The sequence below is a fragment of the Bactrocera dorsalis genome, chromosome 3 (assembly GCF_023373825.1).
Source record: "Bactrocera dorsalis isolate Fly_Bdor chromosome 3, ASM2337382v1, whole genome shotgun sequence".
In the NCBI taxonomy this organism is placed as follows: Eukaryota; Metazoa; Arthropoda; class Insecta; order Diptera; family Tephritidae; genus Bactrocera; species Bactrocera dorsalis.
This window is the reverse complement of record NC_064305.1, coordinates 25,418,071-25,440,466: the sequence shown is the minus strand read 5'-3', so window position 1 is coordinate 25,440,466 and position 22,396 is coordinate 25,418,071. Positions and strand designations below refer to the sequence as shown.

Below are 22,396 nucleotides of genomic sequence, written 5' to 3'. Positions count from 1 at the left end.
AGTCAAAAAAAAAAACGTGAAAATAACCAATACTTATTTAATATTGAATATAAAACTTTTATTTGTAACAGTAAATCATGTACTGTAGGTACAATCGATTTTACAAATAATATGTATGCTCGAGTATTCATAGCAAATTAATAAGAATATGTAAGAGCAGATTCTTTGCAAAAATAAAATATATTATAAAGTTAATTTCAACTCTACCACTGAAGTGTTATCAATGGAACTAGTTATAGAATTGATTACAAATATACGACAGAAGCGGCCACAATTTGTTTTTGTTAACACGCCATAGCAATTAGATAAATTAGCAATTTGTTGCTGTCAAAATATATTATTACATAGTAAATAAGCAAGCATACTAACACTATATAATAGTTCTGGTAGCGTATACCACAGGTAAAGCACAGCATTATGTAACTGCGCCTGCTTTTTGTCCAATTTGTGCATTTTATTTATAAGCATATGTATGTTTATTTGTATTTTAAGGCATATATGTATGTGCATATGTATGTTTGTAGATAAGCCTAGGAAAAACCATTTTTATTTATTCAACATCAAATATGTGCATAGGCATTAAGGCAGAAAAGCTAATGTGTGGATGCTGAATATTATTGTTTGTGTCGTCTTGCATGTATGCTTATAACAAAAAAAAATTTCGTATATTATGCCTAACGTTGCATAATTATTATGTAAACAAAGTAATGATCACTAATTCAGAGAATACAGCAACTAAGTAACATTTTTTAAAGCAGCTTTATATGGTGAAATAACTTGATATTTGATTTATATTTATTTTATTTTTCATTTGTTGTCCTGTTAGAAAAAGCGACACCGATACAAAATATTTTATGATTATACATATGTATTTTTGTAACTATATACTTCTAGATTTGTATATATGTATATTTATGTATTCTTTTACGTTTAGCATTTTCAAATATTTTGTTCCATTAAAGCTGTTACATTATCCAATTGTTTGTATGAAAAGGCATATAAAAACATAAACTTAAGGCTATTACAAATAAAAGTTAAAAATTAAACTGGATTTCATTATAATTATTGGTAACATAATAACTTATGTAAAAAGAGAAATTTTAAAGTATTAGTAATATGCATAGCGCGCGACATGTTTATATGCATATTTCGTACAAATGCTTTTGAAATTTTTAGAAAACGTTTAATCTGACTTATGCGAATTTTACATACTTATTTTACAGCCCCAATTAATATAATTAAATGTATGTAAAAAGACAGCATGAGGCAACAATAAAAAGAATTTTTGGTGGTGTAATTCTTAGCGTATGTTTTTTTGCTGTACTTAACGTTCTTCAAATATCAAAGCGAAAATGTGCTCAATTTATGGCATTTTTTTCAATATTTCATATTTTTCATTACAACGATTCATAAAGAAATATAAAGCTAATAGAAGAGAAGTTAGTTACTTATATTTAATTATACTTAATATTCTAATGGATGTATTCGTATGCTCGTAATTATGAATATATGCATTGTGGTTGTGTAAAAACATTATGCGTTGATGATGACTTCAGCACTTTAACTCAAGTTGTTGAATATTTATTTCGTTGAGCAAACTAGTTTAGTTAATCCGTTGTGCTTGTAAACTTTTAAATTTGTGAACTCATGCGTGGGCGTGGTAAATCGCCGAACACTGCTTCACCGTGCACACTTTTGGCGAGTGCTTTAATGCTCGCAGCAATGTCGACGGTATTGTCCAATTCCTATATAAAGAAAAAAATAATTTGATAAATTATTAGAGCTCCGATACAAATATCAGTGTGGCTCACGTCTTCTTGCAGCGCATTCACATATGAGCGTCCTGTAGTCATTGGTGAATTTGCTATTTCAATTGGCAGACTCTTCGCAAAATTCATGACATCAGCTGCGGTAGCTGCGTCTGGCCGCTGTTGACCGCCAACAATTGGGCGTGCACTCGTAGGCAAGGGCGTTGTACTATCCAGGTCCAGAGCCACTAAAATAAAATAAATTAATAAGTTTGAGAAATTTCATTTTATTGAGGTACAGCAGTATATTTAGAGGCAATATAATTTACCTTCCGCTTCAGCAGCGTCATCGTCACTTTCGTCTACATCGCTCATATCCCGGCCGTGATAGTGGTGATGTTGATGCTGGTGCGGATGTGGATGATTGTTAAGAGATCGTTGTTGCTGTTGATATGGCAGTTTTTGTGACAAATTAGACACGAGCGCACTAAATGGCGTGTTTACACCAACACCGCTTGCCGAGCTACCGCCGTCAATGCCTTCCAGTTCGAAGAGACAGTCGTCGCCCACTTCTACTGTTGGCGTAGGAAACTGTTGTTGAAAGGAGTTGGACGCAATGCGTACAAATTGATGTTGTGTCAGTGACGAATGCTGCTGTTGTTGCGGCCGGAAGGTGGGACTGTTACCCACACTCATGGGTGTGGCTTCTGGTGTTGCCGGTGGTGTATCAAAATTCGACAAACGACGATTAATACTGCCGCTACCCACGATAGTCGTCGTCAATCCTGTGTTCGTCGTTGATGGCGTGAGTGCCGTTGTGCCACCTACTCCCTGAGTTATTGTTGTATCCATGGCACTGGTTGTTGTAGTAGCCATTGTTGTGCTCAACGGCAATGAAAGCATATGCAATCCACTTGTAGGATTCGGTGTTGTCGGTGTAGTGGGTGTCGTAACAGACGTCATATCCCGGCGACTAGTAATCGTATTGCGTCGACGTGACACATAATTGCCCCCACCAACCACTTCCAATGCTGGCGGTGCTCGGTCTAAGAAATCGATTGCCTGTTGTTCTGGTACTCGTTGAATTAGACGACCAAGTAATGCATACTCCTGTTCGGATTTTTCGCGGAAGCTCTTTAACAATGCAAACTGTTGCTCAGTAAAACGTTGTATGCGCTCGTCCGTTTCGGCGATTTCACGTTTGAGTCGTTGTTGCAAGTTTTGTTGTAATTGACGCAAACGTTGCTGCTTTATATCCAGTTGCAGTGACATTGTCGATAAAGAACCAACTGAAAAGTTGTTTAATGGACCAGCATTCGCCTGCTCCAGCTGCAACTGTGGATGGTCCATGATCAGTAGGCCAAAGGTATCGGAAAATGATTTATCAGCACGTCTCAGTGCCAATTCCTCGTTATTTGTAAGTAGCGAACAATTAATAAGAAATTGCGGTGGGTTAATTGTAAGTGGTGCGGGTGCACCGGTCGATGACGCGCTCGGCGTTTGCGTGGGCAGACGTTTGGCACAAAGCGCCGTATTGCAATTAATGCATATGCTTAGCTGCCAGGCATGCGTAGAAGGATTTTCTTGCCCAGTTGGCACTTCCAGTGTTATACTGTAGACCAAATCCCGCTGACTTAATGTATGGATGTTGAGATCCGTTATAGGACCAATAGCCTAATAGAATAAAGAGAAATACAATATTTAAAGAAAAGTTTTAAAAAATCTTAAATATTATTTCTGTTTAAAGATCAATCTATTGTTTGTCTATTGGAAAAATTTCAGTTTACCTCTTAATTTTTTAGTGGTGGATTAATTTTACCAAACGCTATTATGGATTGCTATGCTTGTCAAGAATGTGACTCACATGTCATATAATATATAACATTTATAGAAAGAATCAGATTTAAAATTTTACCACAGCTTTAACTTTAATAAAGCTCAGCAAATGCAAATATTAAATTAATATAACTTCCAAGCTGTGCTTATAAGAAGTGCTGAATTTTCAAAAGCTCTTGAAGATCTCGTTGATAATATTTTATCATTCAATTAAAAGCAATAAAAAAAGTCCCAGACTTAAACTACCAATAGCTGAGGAGTAATAAAATTTATTTCAAATAAGGTAATTGTTAAATTTGGCCCGTTCTCATTGTCAATTTGTTGAAGGTCTTTTTGCTGAGCAAACCAAAATTTACATAGATCAAAATGTTTCTCCACTTTGTGGTTTTTGCATTTCGCAAATTAAGCTGTTCATATTATTTTTCTCTACATTCACACAATTGCACATAACTATTAATAAACATACATACATACATAATTCGGAATTAATGAAAAGTATGATAAAAAATAACACGCGTCTACTGCCTGATCAACAAATGTAGCCTCCTCTGATCATTGTAACCACACAAAATCTAGCTAAACGAAAAAGCTTTTTATTAATGTAGATCAGAATAAGTTTAAATTTTCTATGAAATAGTCAAAAGATATAATAATAACTTGTACTTAAAATTATTTGTCACAATTGAGCAGCATATTTTATATGAAAACCTAGACAACTGTTACTAGTAACACTAAAAATAAAGTTCATTTTATGGCTTACTTTTATTTATTTACATTATTAAGTTTTTTTTATAAGCTCATATTTTTTACATTCAGATTTTTTTTTTTATTAATTTGTTCTTTAATAACCCAGCGTTTTTTTTTTCTACATATGGATATAGATACGTACGAAGTGCTGGAAGCAATTTTGATTTCTGCAGAAAACATTTTAATTTGTTTTGTTCGCATTACACAAATATTTAATTAAGCATTCGTTCCTATTTTAGAGTGGTACACGCGCGAGCACGAGCATTCAAGCTACATAATATAGGAATTGTTTACTTTTTCGAAAAGGAAAAGAGTCAAAAACAAGTTTTTTCTGTTTTTGGTCAATACATTAGCATAAACAGCACTTGTTTCAAAATGTAGAAAGTATAACGTGTGCAAGCGGAACTTTGGTCAAAAGGTTGTACAATTTTAGGAAATGTATTGGCGGGTTTTTAAGAAGATTCGGGACATAAATTTTAGTATAATAACTAGATTAGAGTTTGTCGAAATTTCATTTGGTTTTCTCTTGTAGACATCCAAAACGGAATTCAAAATTTTTATAAATTTTAACAAAACGATTTGCCATTCTGTCAAAATTGTTGAGGGAAAAAACTTAACGGCCTTTTCACAAAATGCATTTTAGAATAGCAAAACAAATTTAACATACAATCATGGAAATGGTAATATACCGGCATATAAATAAAATTTGTTAAATGATTGTATTTAAAACTGTTAATAATAAAATAAAAAAAAAAATTATATTTAGAAAATTACAAACTTTATGCAATGTAAGGTAAAAGAAATAAATTCCTATTATCCAGGGTACATACGAGATTTTATTTCATTGTGTAATTAGGTTACACTGTGTTTTCCCGACACAGTATCGAGATAAAATCATATCAAAAATCAATCAAACACTCGAAAGAGATTTGAAATATTTCCCAAAGTTAAGTTTTGTTAAAGCGCTAAATCATAATAACTATCACTATAAACAATAGAAAAGAAAATTAGTCAGTTTACGCTATTTGCCATTATATTTAAATCAGCCAAAAATGAGTATAAAATATTTTTTTCTTTGTACCATAGAACCAGAATTGCTTGTTGATCATGCAGCAAGACAGTGCCTCTACTTTGTGTGAATTCGGTTTCTTACTTTCAATTTGATCAAAACAAAATAAATTGTAGTGAACGCATCATTGTGCTGGTGGCGAGTGTTTAAAACTACAAGTATATTGCAATATACATATGTGTGTATATATATACATTGTACACATATTTATATGAACGCATATGTGTATACTTGTATGTAAATAAAAATCTACCGCATTTTCAGCGCTTTAGACATGGTCTGAATCTTTATGAAGGCGCAAATCACAATAGTTTTTGTTTTTATTGACATTTTATTTATTTGGTATTTATAAATACATATTTGCATGCATTTTTAGATATTTATTTTCCTCTTTGTAAAAGAATATACAAAAAGCATATAAAATAGTTTGCATTCAGGTATTTTCCTTACTTAATTTATTATACGGCAACGATGAAATTACATAATTAATAAGCAGGCCGTTTTGTATATTTATAACTCTGATGAAGGTGGCAGAATACTTGTATATGATTTTTTATAATGTGAAATAAATAACTTATATCTTTTTAAGAATACAAATATTTCTTTGCGTAAGGTTGGAGGAAAAATTTTTATGCTAAATTGTTGTTGATGATGCGGACAACTTATGTTGATCTGTTAATGTAACGGGTGGGCCATCTATCGTTTTAAATTTAAATAATCTTTATTTCGACATTGGAAACGTCAAATACCAGATAATGACAGATATTCAGTAAAAAGTCTAAAATTTACGAAATGGGTCGCTATTCACTATTTTACAGTTCACAGATTGGGCAAAAGATCGTTTGACCGAGGATGGTCAATTTTACCGAAAAATCACCTTTTCGGACGAAGCTCATTTCCACCTCGATGGTTACGTTAACAAGCAGAATTGTCGCATTTGAAGAAGCCAATGCACCCAACACGAATCACTGTATTATGCGGATTTTGGTCTGGTGGAATCATCGGCCCATTTTTCTTCAAAAATGAAGAAGGAACCGTAACCATTAATGGTGAGCGATATCGCGCAATGTTAACCAAATTTTTCTTCAAGCAAATTGAAGAGGAAGACTTGGACAACATTTGGTTCCAGCAGGACGGCGCTACGTGCCTTACAGCAAACGCTACACTCAATCTTTTACGCCCTATCTTCGAATATGGCCCACCCTATATAAAAAAATTCTTTGCAATTAACTTAAATACATAGTTTTTATTATTTTACATTATGTGTTTTCATACTGACGTCAGTTTATTAAAAAATAAAAGAAATATGTCTTACATTCAAAATGATTTCCTTTCTAAACAGCAATAAATATTTTCGATTGTGGTGAGGTCGGAAATGTGTAAGGATGTGTAATTTTTAGTAATTTTTTTAACTAAAAACAGATTAAAAACTTTCAAGATGTTCAAAAAATTCCTTAAAATTTACGATATGTAATTCATACAAAAACGAAAATCATTACATTTAGTGTATGGAAGATGTGGTAGTACCGACCCGATTTTATCTATCAACTATTATCATGTTATATTCTAAAAATTCTTCCTTGGGTTTTATATGGAGGCATTTATACAATCACCAATCATATGGAGCAAAGTTTTCATCCAATTGTATTTATTTTAGGTACAAAGGTATACTGTTATGAGTAAAACACGTTCTGTAATTTTCATTGAGATAATTTAAATATTGGCCGCCATATTCAGTATAAACATTTAGAAGTTCAAAAATCTTGATATTATGTACATATGTGGGTCTGAGGGAAGTATTGATAAATTACGTCACACGAATTTAAAGACTTTTTAACCCCTCCCCCCGTCCTTGTCACAAGTTGTCACATAAAAAAGGTGGCTTATCCATGGTGTCGTTTTCACCCGCTCTGAATCGTCGAAACCATTCGTCCGCAGTTCGAAGTGATAGAGTACCATATCCCAAAACAACATTAATCTCACGGAACGTTTCTCTAGCGGATTTGCCTTTAACGAAGGAAAACTTTGAAATAGCGCGAGTTTCGGCGTTAGGGAACTCGATGTTTACACGTCTATAACTGTTGGACGCAATACCCAAACTAATCATGCATAGCATCGTTTTGTAGGTCATGTCAAGACGTTTCAAACGATGTATAGTATCACCAGATACGAGCTCTGTAACGCTTTATAAATACATAGCCGCGAAATTCAAAAAACAAAAAGACGGAAGGGAGATATTTGACCATCTAAAAAAAAAAGCATACTATAAACATAAAAATAACATTTCATAACACACTGTTATGTTAAGTTGCTTGATTGCACTCTACATGAGTTGTGCTTAAGGGATAGGTGGGTTTGAAAATTTCAAAAAATCGATTTTTTGTTTTTTGTCTTATTAAATAGTACACTGTCTTTAAAATGTTCTCCAAAAACTTTAAATCGATCCAAATAAACTTCTATGAGATAGACCATTCGGATAGCAGGTATAATGCGTTTTTCTCAAAATCCATTTTTGAAGTCGGTAGACACGATTTCTCAAAAAGTTATGGACCGATTTAGTTCGAATTGTGTACACATTTTTAAAATAACATTATCTAGTTATTGAACGATATTTTCATTACAATTTATTTGTTTAAGCCTATAAACGGCGAAAATTTTATTAAAAAAAATTAGATTTTTTGTTCAAAGTCTGAGAAAAAATGAAAATTTTAATTTTCTTTTATTTCCGAAACGAAAACGAGATTTACATATATGTATACTAACGGAATATTTTGAGTTTTTTTTAATTTTAGACGAACCAATAATAAGTTATGCTGTCCACGGCGAGAGGACTTTTTTGTGAGACACAGGGAGATGATATCTCAATGGCTGAATTTTTAACATCTTTATATCAAAAATTCAGGAGACATTGTTCAAATATGTATGTATCTTTGATATTCCATATTATATTTTTGAAATATATGATTGTTTACATTAAACAAAAATCGTAAAACACCTTTTTTTTTGTACCTCTGAAACCCACCTAACCTCTTAACTGCTGGAATTGGTGAAATAAAGAGAATAAAACGAAACTGATCATGTTAGTTTGGCATTAAAAAACGACAATTTTTTACCTAAAATAACGATTTTTCAAAATTATGCAATTTTGTTAATTTTTGATATATTTCAAAGATCGTAGGTCATTGTATAGGAAATATCTTTAAGTTTAATAAACTTTTAAAATTTTTTTGTTTCATCTACTCATTTGGCCGGAATCATGCCAGCAGTTCAAGCACTTTTTTTGGCACCTCCGAAGACTCCGAATAACTCCGTTATTTTTCAACATTTTTATAAAAAAAAATCTTATATATAGCTGAAAAATACATTATTACGCTCAAAGAAGTTCGAAATATTCAATCCCGTACTTTCTTTAAAAAAAAATCGCATAATTTTTCATGCGTTACAGTGGTAAGCTTATGTGTATATCATAAGTTCCGTTCCCACAGCATTGAAATTTATGAAAACGGAGCACACCATGGTTTCCGCCAGTAACTCATAACATATTAGGAAATATTTTATATCGCAATAACCACAAAAAAACGGGGTTTTCTGTTGCATTTACTATTTTAATTTCGTTTAAATAACGGTAACACAAAAATCATATACGATTTCAAAATTTAGAAAAACTAAATATTTATATTGCATTTAACATTTGTTACGCTAATTAAGTTTTTAACGTCGCTATTTATCACTATTTTTACATGTAACAGCTAACTGCCATAACAAAAGGAAAAGTCATTGAACGCTAACGTCACAACATTCACGCAAAAGCATAAGCAAGGAAAACGCAGCCCATAGTGCAGTGTGCGTGAAACTATTTGTAAATATATTTATATTCTTGCACCATGTTTCATAGCGCACAATAGTTTTGTTCACTTAGCTGTAGTTTGTAACACCGTAAAATAATCAAGTTACATATGAGGTTAGATCCAAGTGTTCCCAAAATGAGATTGGTCCAAGGATCTGACAATTTAAAGATATATAAAAAAAACAGGATGGAACATATCAAATCGGGCGACTACTGTATATAGGGGCATCACACGTATTCATTTGAAATTTTAACTATAACCTCACATTAACACTAACTAGCAAACTACGAACAATTTTTTTTACTAGTCCACCATTTTGTAGAAATTTAATGTAAAACGAAAAGTGTATGTACATATGTATGTACATAAATTAAGATCCCGTATCTTTTCGGATAGCGATAGTTTTCAAAGTCACTGTCGTCCGTCGAGTCCAAACAAAGATATGTGGTTCGGACTCTTAGATTAAACGTCTAAACACTAAAGTTCCATGTGCAGTGGGGCCTGGAAGTAAAAAACTGGATTCCTTACTTCCAGAATAAATCGTAGATCTTTTTTGAGAGCTATAAATTGATTCTAAAAGGATCATTTACTATTTAAATATATTTACTATTTAAGTAGAACTCTAACTTGTTTTGAAACTGAAAGTCGCTTCGGCAATATATAAAAATAGCCAGACAAAGCTTTGGCTACCAAACACACACTAATTTACATGGAGATCAAACTTCATACGATCATAAAAGAGGTTTTACCACTCTACCAATTTAAATTACTATGATAGGTTGTTGTTGTGATTGTGATAGTGACAGAAAATATTCACGGTTTATAGTTTTAAGAACTGCTGCAAAGTTTATAACATACACGATAAATTTTCGAGTCCGTTCCAGTTTCGCCTGGGATCCTAAATTCTTTAATTTACGAGTGTAGACCTAAAATCTTCTAAAAGACAACAGAAGTAAGCACTACCTTACTTTACATTTTTCCATTAGCGTATTGCATCGATGTGTAGGATGACTAAAGGCAATTTTAAACATGCATCCGACGGACATACAGTTGCGAGCATTGAAATAGTAGTGCCTATTTGGCAAGAGAGTTTTGCTTTAAATTTTGTTTATTTTATGATATTGCCGTCCTGTTATTCACAACAATAAGTGTGAAACACTTACTGTTACTTATTTAGAGCCAATTTTATTGGGATATCTGTTTTTATGAGCGAGCAATAGAATAGTAGTGAGCGGTGAGCTGATTGCAAATAGATAATTTTTACTAAAAAATATTTAATTTTATCAAACAAAAAGTAAGTTTCCTAATCTTTTGTTTATTATTCAATGCAAAAAGCAAAAAAAAAATATGACTTTGCCCCTTTTATTGGGCCGCGGGAAGCACTGTAGTGAAGAAAAACGAGAATGGCTTCAATCTGTCATAAACAACGGTAAATCCTACAAGGGAGTGGAAAGACTTGTAGGGTGTTAAGCCACAACGATTCGCAATGCAATTATTTATAAAAAAAATACGAAAAAAGGGGCGCAAGATGGATTCTTTCTGAGAATTTTACACGAATAGTTGTAAGATGTGCCAAGACTCGACCTAGAATGTCAGCTATGGAGATTCGGAATGAACTTAACCTGGCCTGCGGTGTTCATACAGTGAGAAGACTTCTACATGAACCTAATTTATATGTCCGCAGTCCCAGAAAAGTACCGTTATTAAAAAATAAATCATGTAGCAAGATGTCTAAAATTCGCCAAAGGACACCTGAATTGGCCGATTGAGAAATGGCGCAACATCTTGTGGACAGACGTGTCGAAAGTTGTTCTATACGGCGGTAAAGGGTCCTGTCAGTATCTAAGACGCTCCCCTAATACAGAGTACGACCCCAGATTCAGCACAAAAACTTTGAAGCATGACGGTTTGAATATTATGGTTTGGGCTGTTTTTCTTACAGGCCAAATTTTTTTGTGTAGTCCCAATTCACAAGATTACTGGCATAATGGGCCGATACACATACGTGGATATAATGCAGCATATTATGATACCATTTGCTGAAGAGGACATGCCGCTGAAAAGGATATTTCAGCAGGATAATGATCCGAAGCACACCAGTAGGGGGGCTAAATAGTGGTTTCGGGACAATGGAGTTGAGGTAATGGATAGGCCGGCTCAAACCCCTAGCCTTAATCCTACTGAAATCCGTTGGGCAGATGTTAAGAAAGCCGTGTGAAAGGATAAACACAAAAACAACAACCAGTTGTGGACCGTAGTGCACCAATCATGGCAGGGCATACCATTGAAAAGATGCCACAGTCTGGTAGATTCTCTGAAGAAGCGATGTATTGCTCTTATCAAAAATCATGGCCATGCTACCAAGTACTAAGATCTCCTATAGACAAACTTGCAAAAATCTTTCAGTATTTAAAAAAAATTTTTTTAGTACTTTACTACTATTTTACTGCTCCCCAAAATTTGCATACATAAACACATCTTTGTAAATAAACATATTTTGAACATATTCAAATCTAAATATTTTTAGTAATAAACATAGCCTGGAAAATATGATTCACTTTTGCATTTCGATGGATGTTAAAATTGTTTGGCATTTTACATAACTCACAGATTTGTAAAGCTCTAACACCTACTACTATTTCACTGCTCGCAGCTGTATGTATACGCCATGTGCATAGGGATGTACGTATGGTAAGTACAGGCGTATGCGTGTACAAAATATTGTTAAAGAGCTACATTGTGCAAATTTGTTATCGAACCGCATACAAGTGCAAGCAATTAAACAAGAAAATATGGACATAAAAATAAGTATGCATCTAGTATTTATACAATCGTGAGAAAAATAATAACATTGTACGCTACAAGTTGTATGAAGTGTATAATTAAGTGTTTTTTTTTAATCTTTGATATTTTGCAAAAACCTGTCAGATTTTGGAACAATAGCTTTCAAAATATTTACATATAAAACAACAACAGTTGTTTAAGTATTACAAGACAATATAATTTATTGAAATAGTAGAACCACTATCTGCAATGCTACCAAGTATTCTTTTACACCAGTTGCCAGTTTTATTATTATGAATTCAAATTTCTCTCATAATACCTAAAATACAAAAATTTATTTCATTGATTTTAAAAACCTAAGACTAGTTGTTTATCGAAAGCGTAAAGCATGATTTTTGCTCGAAACTAAGCGGTTACCAAAATGATTTTTGTTGCAGAAAGAAAAATTTTACTATCAAACATAATTGTGCATGCGTCAAAGGAAATGTTATCGTAGAATTGCAACAAAAGTGCTTCCAGTTAATTTCAACAGCTGGTATAGATTGTTTGATTCATTTCTCTCCAACGCTTCTTATTTAATTAATAAACGATCAGTCTGGCATAAGATCGAAATCTAAGTATTCAACATCTTATTATGCAAAAACATGTTCAAAAATATTATATTGAGCTCTAAATCATTCCAACTGTAAAATTTTATCAGCAGGTTTGTTGGCACGACTTAAAGTTAGTCCATAAAAAGTAGTATGACTAAATTGATGCGATCTACGATGGGAATTCATGTTTTATATATGATTAAATTTTGGAAATCAAATATCCCCGAATTTTAAACGTTGTTACAGTAGTAATTTGTATACTTAACATAAATGTCAAACAAATACATTTGTTCACTTTGCTAATTGATTTTGATTTCTGATCTTGGTTATCTTCTCTTTATTGGTATAAAAGCCAAATATTAGTTGTTTTTTTCTTTCGTTTAAATATTTGCTTTTGTGACTTATGTACTATATAATCTTGTATAAGACATTGTAAACATTACTTTTTCACGCAACTGTAAATGTTGTTATTTCAAGATATAAACATGTTACAATAATAACGAAATTACAACACAAAGCAAATTGCATTATTTTTTTCCAAACAAGAATATGTAACAAACGCATACAGATATATGTACATACATACATACTTATGTACATACACATGTGAATGATATAAATATGTAAAGGTATGTGGGCGCATATGTAAATAGGAGGAATAATATTTTGTATTAAAAAGTACTGAACCTTATGAAACAATTGAAGTAAGCTCAACAACAAAAGCGATACGGGCAGACACATTTGTGATGCAAATTAAATAACATATAATAAATATACATATGTATAAGAAAAAAATGTCTGAAAGGTTAGAAGGTACACGGGTATGGCAGTGTGGTCCAGAAGCCAACAGGTTATTAGCGCGAAATAATGCCTGCCACAGACTTCAGTAAACATAAAACTGTTACAGTAAACAAATTAACTTGAAATTTATGAAGTAATGATAGTTAAACACTTATGATTGAAACATTTTTTTTATTAAAAGTTTACATACCTTAAATCGGAATTACATGAAATTTAAATATTTAAAAGAGAAATTTTGTTTTATTTCATTTCTAATATAAGAGACACATTATACAGCATCTTATCTTAAGCAAATAGCGAATCTGCATTATTACTATGTGATAAAAAATCGCGAATTAAAAGATTATTGAATTAATTGGAGAAACATTTACTATTAAACCCTTAAAAATATATGAAAAATGCTGTATTGTTTCAATTGTATCTATGTACGTATGTGCATAAATAAAATTTTGAAGCCTTATTTATATTTTGGAAACAAATTAAAAATGTGAACAACTTGTTAATATTCAAAAAGAGAGAGAAGAATAAAATGACTTCTTACGTACATATGTAAAAAAATGTATAAGGTAATATAAGAAATAATAATTCTGAAGCAGTTTCTTATATTAATTTTTAATGAAAAAAAAACTGCTAAAAAATATAACATTTAGATCAAATTTAAAAAATGGTGTCTGAAGTCGACTTTGGCAATATACATACATATGTACATATCAGAGACCTGCATTGAGTATGATCGATCCGGTTTGATCAGCCTCGCTCAAAACGGTCACAACTCAGCACAGCGGTTCGCAACAAAATTGTTCGATCGACTTTCGTGCTCAAAACGAAGGAGTTCGATCAGTTGATTGGATTGCTCTGCTTACTGATTGAAACTGATTGGTTGGTTCCGGTATGATGATTGGAAATGATTGTACAGAAAAGGACGATCAAGTCCAACGATGCACGAAAACTCAGACATCGATCAACTGTGCGTTTGAATTGATTGTGATTGAACCAATCAGATCGAGAATTGCCCTGCGAATATGTATATACATAGTTTGTATGTACATATTTGTGTGTTTTAACGGAAACAAGTTGCGATGCATAAAATTAACTAAAACATTACTGCATATATTTCTTCATTTTTAACGCTTAAAACTAAAATTCAATTAATGCTTAAAATTAATAAACAAAGGTAATGCTTAAAATATTAGGGAACACAAATTTCAAATTTTTATCACTTCTTCATTGAGATCAACAAAAACTTAAAATTAAAAGAAGGTAATAAACTTGGTTTCTTAATCGCTAAAACTTAAAAAAAAATGAATGTAAAAACAATAAATTATCAACTGAACATGGTCCGAGCCTATTTCTTTTTCCAGTTATAATATTTCCAGCTAAAGCTTAGTACGCAGCTCTCAAGAAACGTAAAAACTTCATATAAAAAAACGCTTAAGAAACGGTCCAGAAACGTTCCTGCGATAAACTTACTTGTGCTAGTACGCATCTCTCAAGAAATCTAGTACTAATTTTTAATACTTTTTTTCAATCAAATGTGAATATGGCAAACCTGGTTTTGCGAAGAAACATCAAATCAACAATTGTTTCTTGAAGGAAATTCGAAGTAATCGTCAAATTCATCCTAAATTAGTTGAAATCATTATTATAAAGTATATTCCATTTTGAAATGTTGTATAAAACCAACCAATCATCAACAACATTCCTTAAATCTCAATGAAAATATTTGTGTTACCATACACATACATACGCACAAAGTTTGTTTACTTTGTTTATTCTCTCTTGCTCTTCTAATGTGGATCATTCACAATGCGTAACCAGCTGTCAAAATTACATACTTTATAATAATGATTTCAACTAATTTAGGATGAATTTGACGATTACTTCGAATTTCCTGCCAGAAACAATTGTTGATTTGATGTTTCTTCGCAAAACCAGGTTTGCCATATTCACATTTTATTGAAAAAAAGTATTAAAAATTAGTACTAGCTTTCTTAAGAGCTGCGTACTAGCACAAGTAACTTTATCGCAGGAACGTTTCTGGACCGTTTCGTAAGCGTTTTTTTATATGGAGTTTTTACGTTTCTTGAGAGCTGCGTACTAAGCTTTAAAGAAAAAGAACGCTCAGCGACTGCGCTGCTGGCAGGAACCACCCGGTATGACCCAACGGTATGAGTGTGATCGATCGGATTGCAAGCAGCATTCTCGAACATTCTTTGCTGCTCACACAAGGCGTTCGATCGAGAAAAATCTTTACGAAACAAGCAACAGTGATTGAAACTGATTGTTCGCTTCGAGCACGCTGGCTTACGATCATTCATTTTTGTTGAAGCAAAGTTTTCCGTCACAAAAAATCTGAGTCAATGATCGGGTATGATTGAAAAAATTGTGATCGTTGCAGCTCTCTGGTACATATGTACATTAAAATGTGATATAATTAAAGGATAATATAAAAGTATTAATTGCTTATACTCACACACAGAATTGTATAAGTTGAAAAATGCCCAGCCAACCACGACTACCCGCTTGTGACAAATATTTCAATACAACTACACATTTTTTCTCTATACACTAAACCAACGCAAATTTTCGGGTTATTTTTTTTGTATGATCACATGTATACGTACGTGAGTGGGTTAAATATTCGCTCGGCCTAAGACACACTCTATATGTTTATCCCCACGTTTACCCCCATGTTACCCACGGATTATCTAGTTTTTTACCCGCTGATGGTTGGCAGGGTGGCTTTTAGCTTAAAGTGACAAATAAATATAGTACGCATATGTATGTATGTATGTACATTTATATAGATGATCGTCAGCAATCAATAAAACATGTAGTTACATTAACATACACATTTATGCAAATATATACTTAATAAATTTACAACAAATGAAAAATACATATATACATATGTACATATTTATGTATGTATACTATAGATACATGTATACTCAGTTGAGTATGATTTTGTTATCACCATGAGAATTTGTTGTCAACAAATGTGTGCCAGATGACGCGCAGCAGTCAATGATTGTAAGTATGTACATACATATGTATGTATGTGTTGCAACTAAAATCCACATCATTTCTAATCTATAGACCAACAGACGATTGTAAATTGTTGTTGTTTGTTTATGAGGTAAAAAGTAAAAAATGCGATAAACATATGGAAATAAATAACAACGAATAAGTATATAAGAGTATTTTTACGAGTATATCTGCATATGTTTACAGTATATACATAAAGGTGACTAAAAGTAATACCACGAATTTATGGGTTAAAATCAACCTATATGATGAACATTTTTCAATTAAAAAATTTGGATTAAAAATTTTTTATTTATTTACGATTTTAGGATTAAATACTTAATTTTAATTAAGATTTTGGGACCCTACATTCTTGGAATAAGAATTAAATTTAATTTTTTTTAAATTGGGGTAACATACATATACAAAAAAAAAAATATTTTTCAAAAGGAGAAAAGGATAAAACAAAATATTTACATATTTCTAACTAAAACATTTAGTTTGTATGGCAGCGATGTGGTGTGAGCAGCATCTTGAGGAGAAAATAATGGTTTGAGTATAAAAATCATTCCTTTTCAAAAGATAACTAAAATGGTAAATCTCTAAGTAACAAACGCGAAAATATGTAATTTCGAAAAAAATTATTATTTTCTTTAATCTTACTTAAACTTAAGATTAGCAAATATTATTTGGGATTAAAAATTTATTTCTATTTTTTTAATCCAGAATTACTGATTGGAAATTTAAAAATTATTTTAATTTCCGATTTACGGGATAACAATAAAACAAAAACTTTAATTCAATTTATTTGCAAGCCTAACAAAAGATCTCACTCAGTTTGATTTTTTATATAAAGGAAACCCTATATAGTTTTACTCTGAAATTTTCGAAAATTATGTAATACCAGTACTTATTGAAATAAGATTTTTTACCTTCAAAATTAAGCTGAAAACTGTGTATTCTAGGGGTATTTTTTTCTCTATATATGGGTTAATTTTTATCCATAAACTTGATAGGTAAGGTTTTTGGCTCACCCTAATATAAACATACGAGAACGTATCATTTGTACCATAACGCCGCCGATTAGAGAGATTAATAGGGGGCTTGGTTATTCATACAAGTAGAAACAAATTGCACGTTTTGGTAAAATAAAACCCGCTTTTACGTTGTAAGCCAGAGGCAAAAGAGTGCCCAATTCACATGAAATTATCATATACTTAACATCTTAAAAGTCAAACCTTTGCTATATTATTTTGATGTTAACCCTTCGTTGCATAGCATTGCATATATGCAATGTTAACTTCTCGTTCATCTGGCAGCTACATCGTTTCTTCATTTGCAGTTATTTTTTCGCCAAATGAAACTTATGTCTTATTACTATTCTTCTTTGGTAGAGTTTCGCAAAAATTCTTGAGTTTTTGTTAAAATATGTAGTAAAGAAAAACTTCTTTCTGATATATTAAAAATGCAGTGCTAATTTTTCATTATTTTTGTGAATTATTGAGAATGTATAATAAAATATTAGTATTTCCTATTAGTTTGGAGAGTTTCTTACCCAAATAGCAAATTCGGTCTTCACACGAACTATTTTTGCAAGAGTTATAATATATCATTGCACATGTGCAATACCATGCATTTAAGCCTAAAATTTTACTTGTAGGGCGCTTACTTGTATTGATAGCGCACGATTAATAGAAAACCGGAATGAAAGCAAAGATGAGTATTTACTCGTAGATGATCTTGATGAAGCAAATTTTGAATTAGATATACATACATCAATACGAATATAAACAGCAAGAAGCAAACCAATCAATACATAATTTTAAAGAAATTAATGTTATAATAGGCGCAGGATGATTAGATCTCATTGAAATTTATGCGCTTGTCAAAAAAAGCCAGAGAAATGAATGATATAGACAAACAAGATCTGAAAAAGTTTTTTCGGATATATTGTGATGTCTATTGTTCAAATCCCTAATATTCGAAGATATTGGACGCCAAAAGTAGGCAAGAACTGAATACAGGACACTATGTCAGTGAATAAATGAAAAAATAAAAGTTGTATGTTTTGGCTGGTATATCTGGATACAATTACAACTTCGAAATATATACTGTCCTAGAGAACAGACTTCCTGAGGAAATTGATTTGGGATCAAGTCCCTACACAGTTATAGGACTTCTAAGGGATATTCCCCCATGAAAGAACTATTTTTTTTTGATATAAAAATTACTATAAATTTTTTGGCACCTATGTAAACGTGGAATTTATTCAATGGGAACAGTTCGTTGGATCCGAATTCCCAATTTAAAGCTTCTAGACGAGATATTATGATGAAAAAGCATACGAAAAATCCCTTGAATATGCAAACGTGGATAACTTTCATATCGTAAATTTGACTCCAATCTACTATGGCAAAACTCTATAACTAGCAGTTGAACGGTTTGATGCGAATTTTGGATGGAAAATAACGGTCGCTTGCCCAATCGTTTTATCAAAGTATAACAAATTCATGGGGGGTGTTGATTTCCTAGATTCTTTATAGGCCGATACAAAATCAAAATGTGGCCTAATCTTATACTTTATTCCTAAAGAATGCACCAGAGAAGTAGTCCCTTCACTGAAAATGAAGTACGGTTGAACCACATGGATCCACTGGCCAATATGGGTGGACACTCGAGTCACTTGCAAATTATCAAGTTGTGACGGATATACGTACATATGTTAGGTGTAAAAACATGAAATTAATTTATGTTTCGGCAAATGAAGAAATTGTTTCAAAAAATTTCATATAGAATAAACTGAAATTTATTGTAAAAGTAATGAATTTACTTCTGTCCACTTTTATTCAATAAAATATCCATTTAGTAACTTCCTTGTAAATTTATTAGATTTGCTGCATGACATTGCAAATATGCAATGTTACGTAACTCTGTTGCTAGAAACACGGCAATCATAAAATTTAAAATTTGTCATCTTATAATAGCCCACATTAAAAATATGATTCAAAAAAATTTTTATTCTAACGGAAATTAAATCATGCAACGAAGGGTTAATGCTTTGAAAAATCATCCCTGCGTATAATTTAAAATTCCGTGGTAAATATTGAAATTATAATAGAACTTTTTGACCCAAAACCCGAAACGAAAATATAATCAAGTTTGTGTTGTTGCTTTATACATACATATACATATTTATGTATATGTATTACTTTATTTTAGAGAGTTTTATTTTCTTTCGTATACTTGTAAACCAAACTGTACTGTAATTTTTTGCATAAGACGAAGTTCAAGTTTTCTAAATTTAACTGGTATAAGCTGACTTGTGATTGGATCACGAAGAGCCATAGGCTTTACGGATATTTACAGTCATTGAGCATAAAAATCTCGCCACTTATTGAATTTTTATTAAAGAAAATATATACATACATATATACAATGTAGCACGTGTTTGAGTGACATACATTTTTATGCAGATTAACGACACCAAGCACACTTCTAGGAGTGATAAAACTTGGCTTTCGTCCGAAAACATTATGATCTGAACTGTCCTTAATTAGTTGACCAAGTCAAAATAGATATACAGATATGATAAATTTTTTGTAGCACGTTGAATTGAAAACAACTTTTTCGTTAAATGTTCAATAAATCTATATCTTAAAGGATAATAAATATAGTAACCTAAGTTTAAAAAACATATGTCGCTTTTAAATTATAAAATAAACCAATGTTTTAAAAGAAAACAGAGTGTCCTTAATTATGTGACCACCAGTGTAGATATGTTCTAAAAAATTTTAATATCTAGACAACAAATTAACGGAACGAAACAAAAATATTCTATTAAAATTAAAGGAAATAGTATATTAAATATAGAGTATTACAATTTCAACATCATTTTTTGATTTAGTACGTACATACATATATAAATAAATAAAACCATATGTACATACAAATATGTAAACATATTTTTTTCTCATACCTACACATTTGTTGGTGGTTAATGCAATCACATTAACACCACCTTTAGAATTATGAAGCTTTTCTGGCTTTTTGTGTGAACACATGAGTATCAACGAATATACACATACATGTATAGGAGACAAACATACATACATATGTAGGTACAATCGTTTTGTATGCAGACCCTCCTTGCTCTAAACCTTCATGTGCTAGTTTCTTTTTAATGATTTCTTTGCATTTTAATAAGCGAATGAGACGCGATAAAAAGTCGTCATCGTAGATAAGTATATACATATGTATATGTGATGTCTTCCCATTGTACGTTTCTGCATTGTTATATAGAGATAGTATATGTACATAACTATATACAATGGCACGTTTATATTTTATTTTTAGAGAAGTCTGCCGTCTATCTACTATTTTCATTTAATTTTAAATGTTTTTCGTAACGTTTTTTCTTGTTGCTTTGGCATTTCTTATTATTATTGTTTTTTTTTACTATTTCTCTGGTTAGAAACTTTTGTAAACAAATAATAGCACAAAACGAACTACGAAAATAATCTCTATAAAATTTCAGACCAAACAATTTAGCCATGCACACTCAAATACATACTTATGTACGAGTATGTGCGGTCATATATGTACATACATATGTATGTATGCTCAAGTATTTCGTGTGTATGTACGGATGTATACGAAAGCACAAATTTTACGTGTTTAAGAAAAAAGTTTAGGAAAAATCAAAAAGAAATAATAATAATTAAACAAAATGAATAAAGAAGAAAATAGAAAATAAAAGTTTACCGAGCAATGCTAGGGAATTCATTTGTTTAAGGCAAATATTTTTTTGAAGTAGTAAAAATTGAATTGCTAAAAGCTTAATTTAGCTAAATAACTTGTGCTAAATGCTTTATGCGATTTTGTTATTCTGTCAATTCATTTCAAAGGTTAAAGTTTGCCAGAAATGTGAAGAAGTAATATACTGAGCTCTTACAGTTGCAAGTGATCAACTTGCCCAAGAAAAGTCCACAAAATGCTCCAAAACATTTCTAAATGTAATTAATCTATAAACTATCAAATAATTAGCAGTGTAACACTTTACCGTTAGATAGCTTGAAATATTAGCTAATAAATTGACATATTTTCAAAAGGGTAAATGGTTTTATAAGCTAATCCCAGTGGCTTTCGAATAAATAATGTTAACATACACGGACTAAAATAAATTACAACTGAACTATAGGAGTAAACAATATTATACATATATGTAGATAGATAATTGTTTTATAAGATGTTTTATAAGTGCAGCAATTATCATTTAAATAAAATAATAATTTTTTTCTATCAATAAAAAAAAGACAAAGAGTAGTATGTACTATGGCGTTATTTTTTTGACTAAACTGAAGATAGTTAAAAATTAGTAAAGATTTTGATTGAGTTTTTAAAGACAAAAAATACTTCTCCATTACAGTGCCAAGTAGGAGTGTGTCAACTATTAAATTCAGTGTATCAGAAAAATTAAGAAAGTTTTGCATATTTAGGGGTTTCACATATTCTCATAAAGTTATAGTAAGGAAAAGCTCAACTCGTTGCTGTCAAGACAGCGTATAGTAGATTATAAGAACTTTATGAAAAAGTCGTCTCACATCTACCGAAGTTTCAAACTAACAAACCGCTATTGTTCAGACTTCTTCTGAATTATGAAAAGATAAAGTACATACATATGTATAGAAGAGTTTGTTTCAAATTAGTTTAGTATACAAATTGCGATCTATTTGATTATTTTTTATACTCATTATAAATTGCGAATGTTGTTTGTTTTATCATTAAATATTTTATTTGTTTGCTATATATGTATGTATGTACTTAGTTTAATATTATTTAAACAAATACTTTAAACACTCTTTTGTTCAAAAATTGAAAAAAGTGCCGCACGTGTAACGCTAACGCGCCCATCTGACTACGACGGGCAGTGCACGGCGCACAAAT

General features: G+C 31.5%; 1 protein-coding gene across 2 annotated transcripts in view; it reads right to left on the bottom strand.

Moving 5' to 3' along the window:
• Positions 1-23: 23 nt before the first annotated feature.
• Positions 24-22,396, bottom strand: part of LOC105222341 (uncharacterized) — a 46,418-nt gene continuing 24,045 nt past the window's right edge. For both annotated transcript variants that reach the window (XM_011199625.4, XM_049452579.1), the window contains 3 exons: positions 2,078-3,422; positions 1,812-1,996; positions 24-1,745 (listed from right to left, as the gene is read on the bottom strand). In XM_011199625.4, the coding sequence (XP_011197927.2) occupies positions 1,632-1,745; positions 1,812-1,996; positions 2,078-3,422 (1,644 nt within the window). In that variant the 3' untranslated portion in view covers positions 24-1,631. The remainder of the gene's footprint in view (positions 1,746-1,811; positions 1,997-2,077; positions 3,423-22,396) is intronic.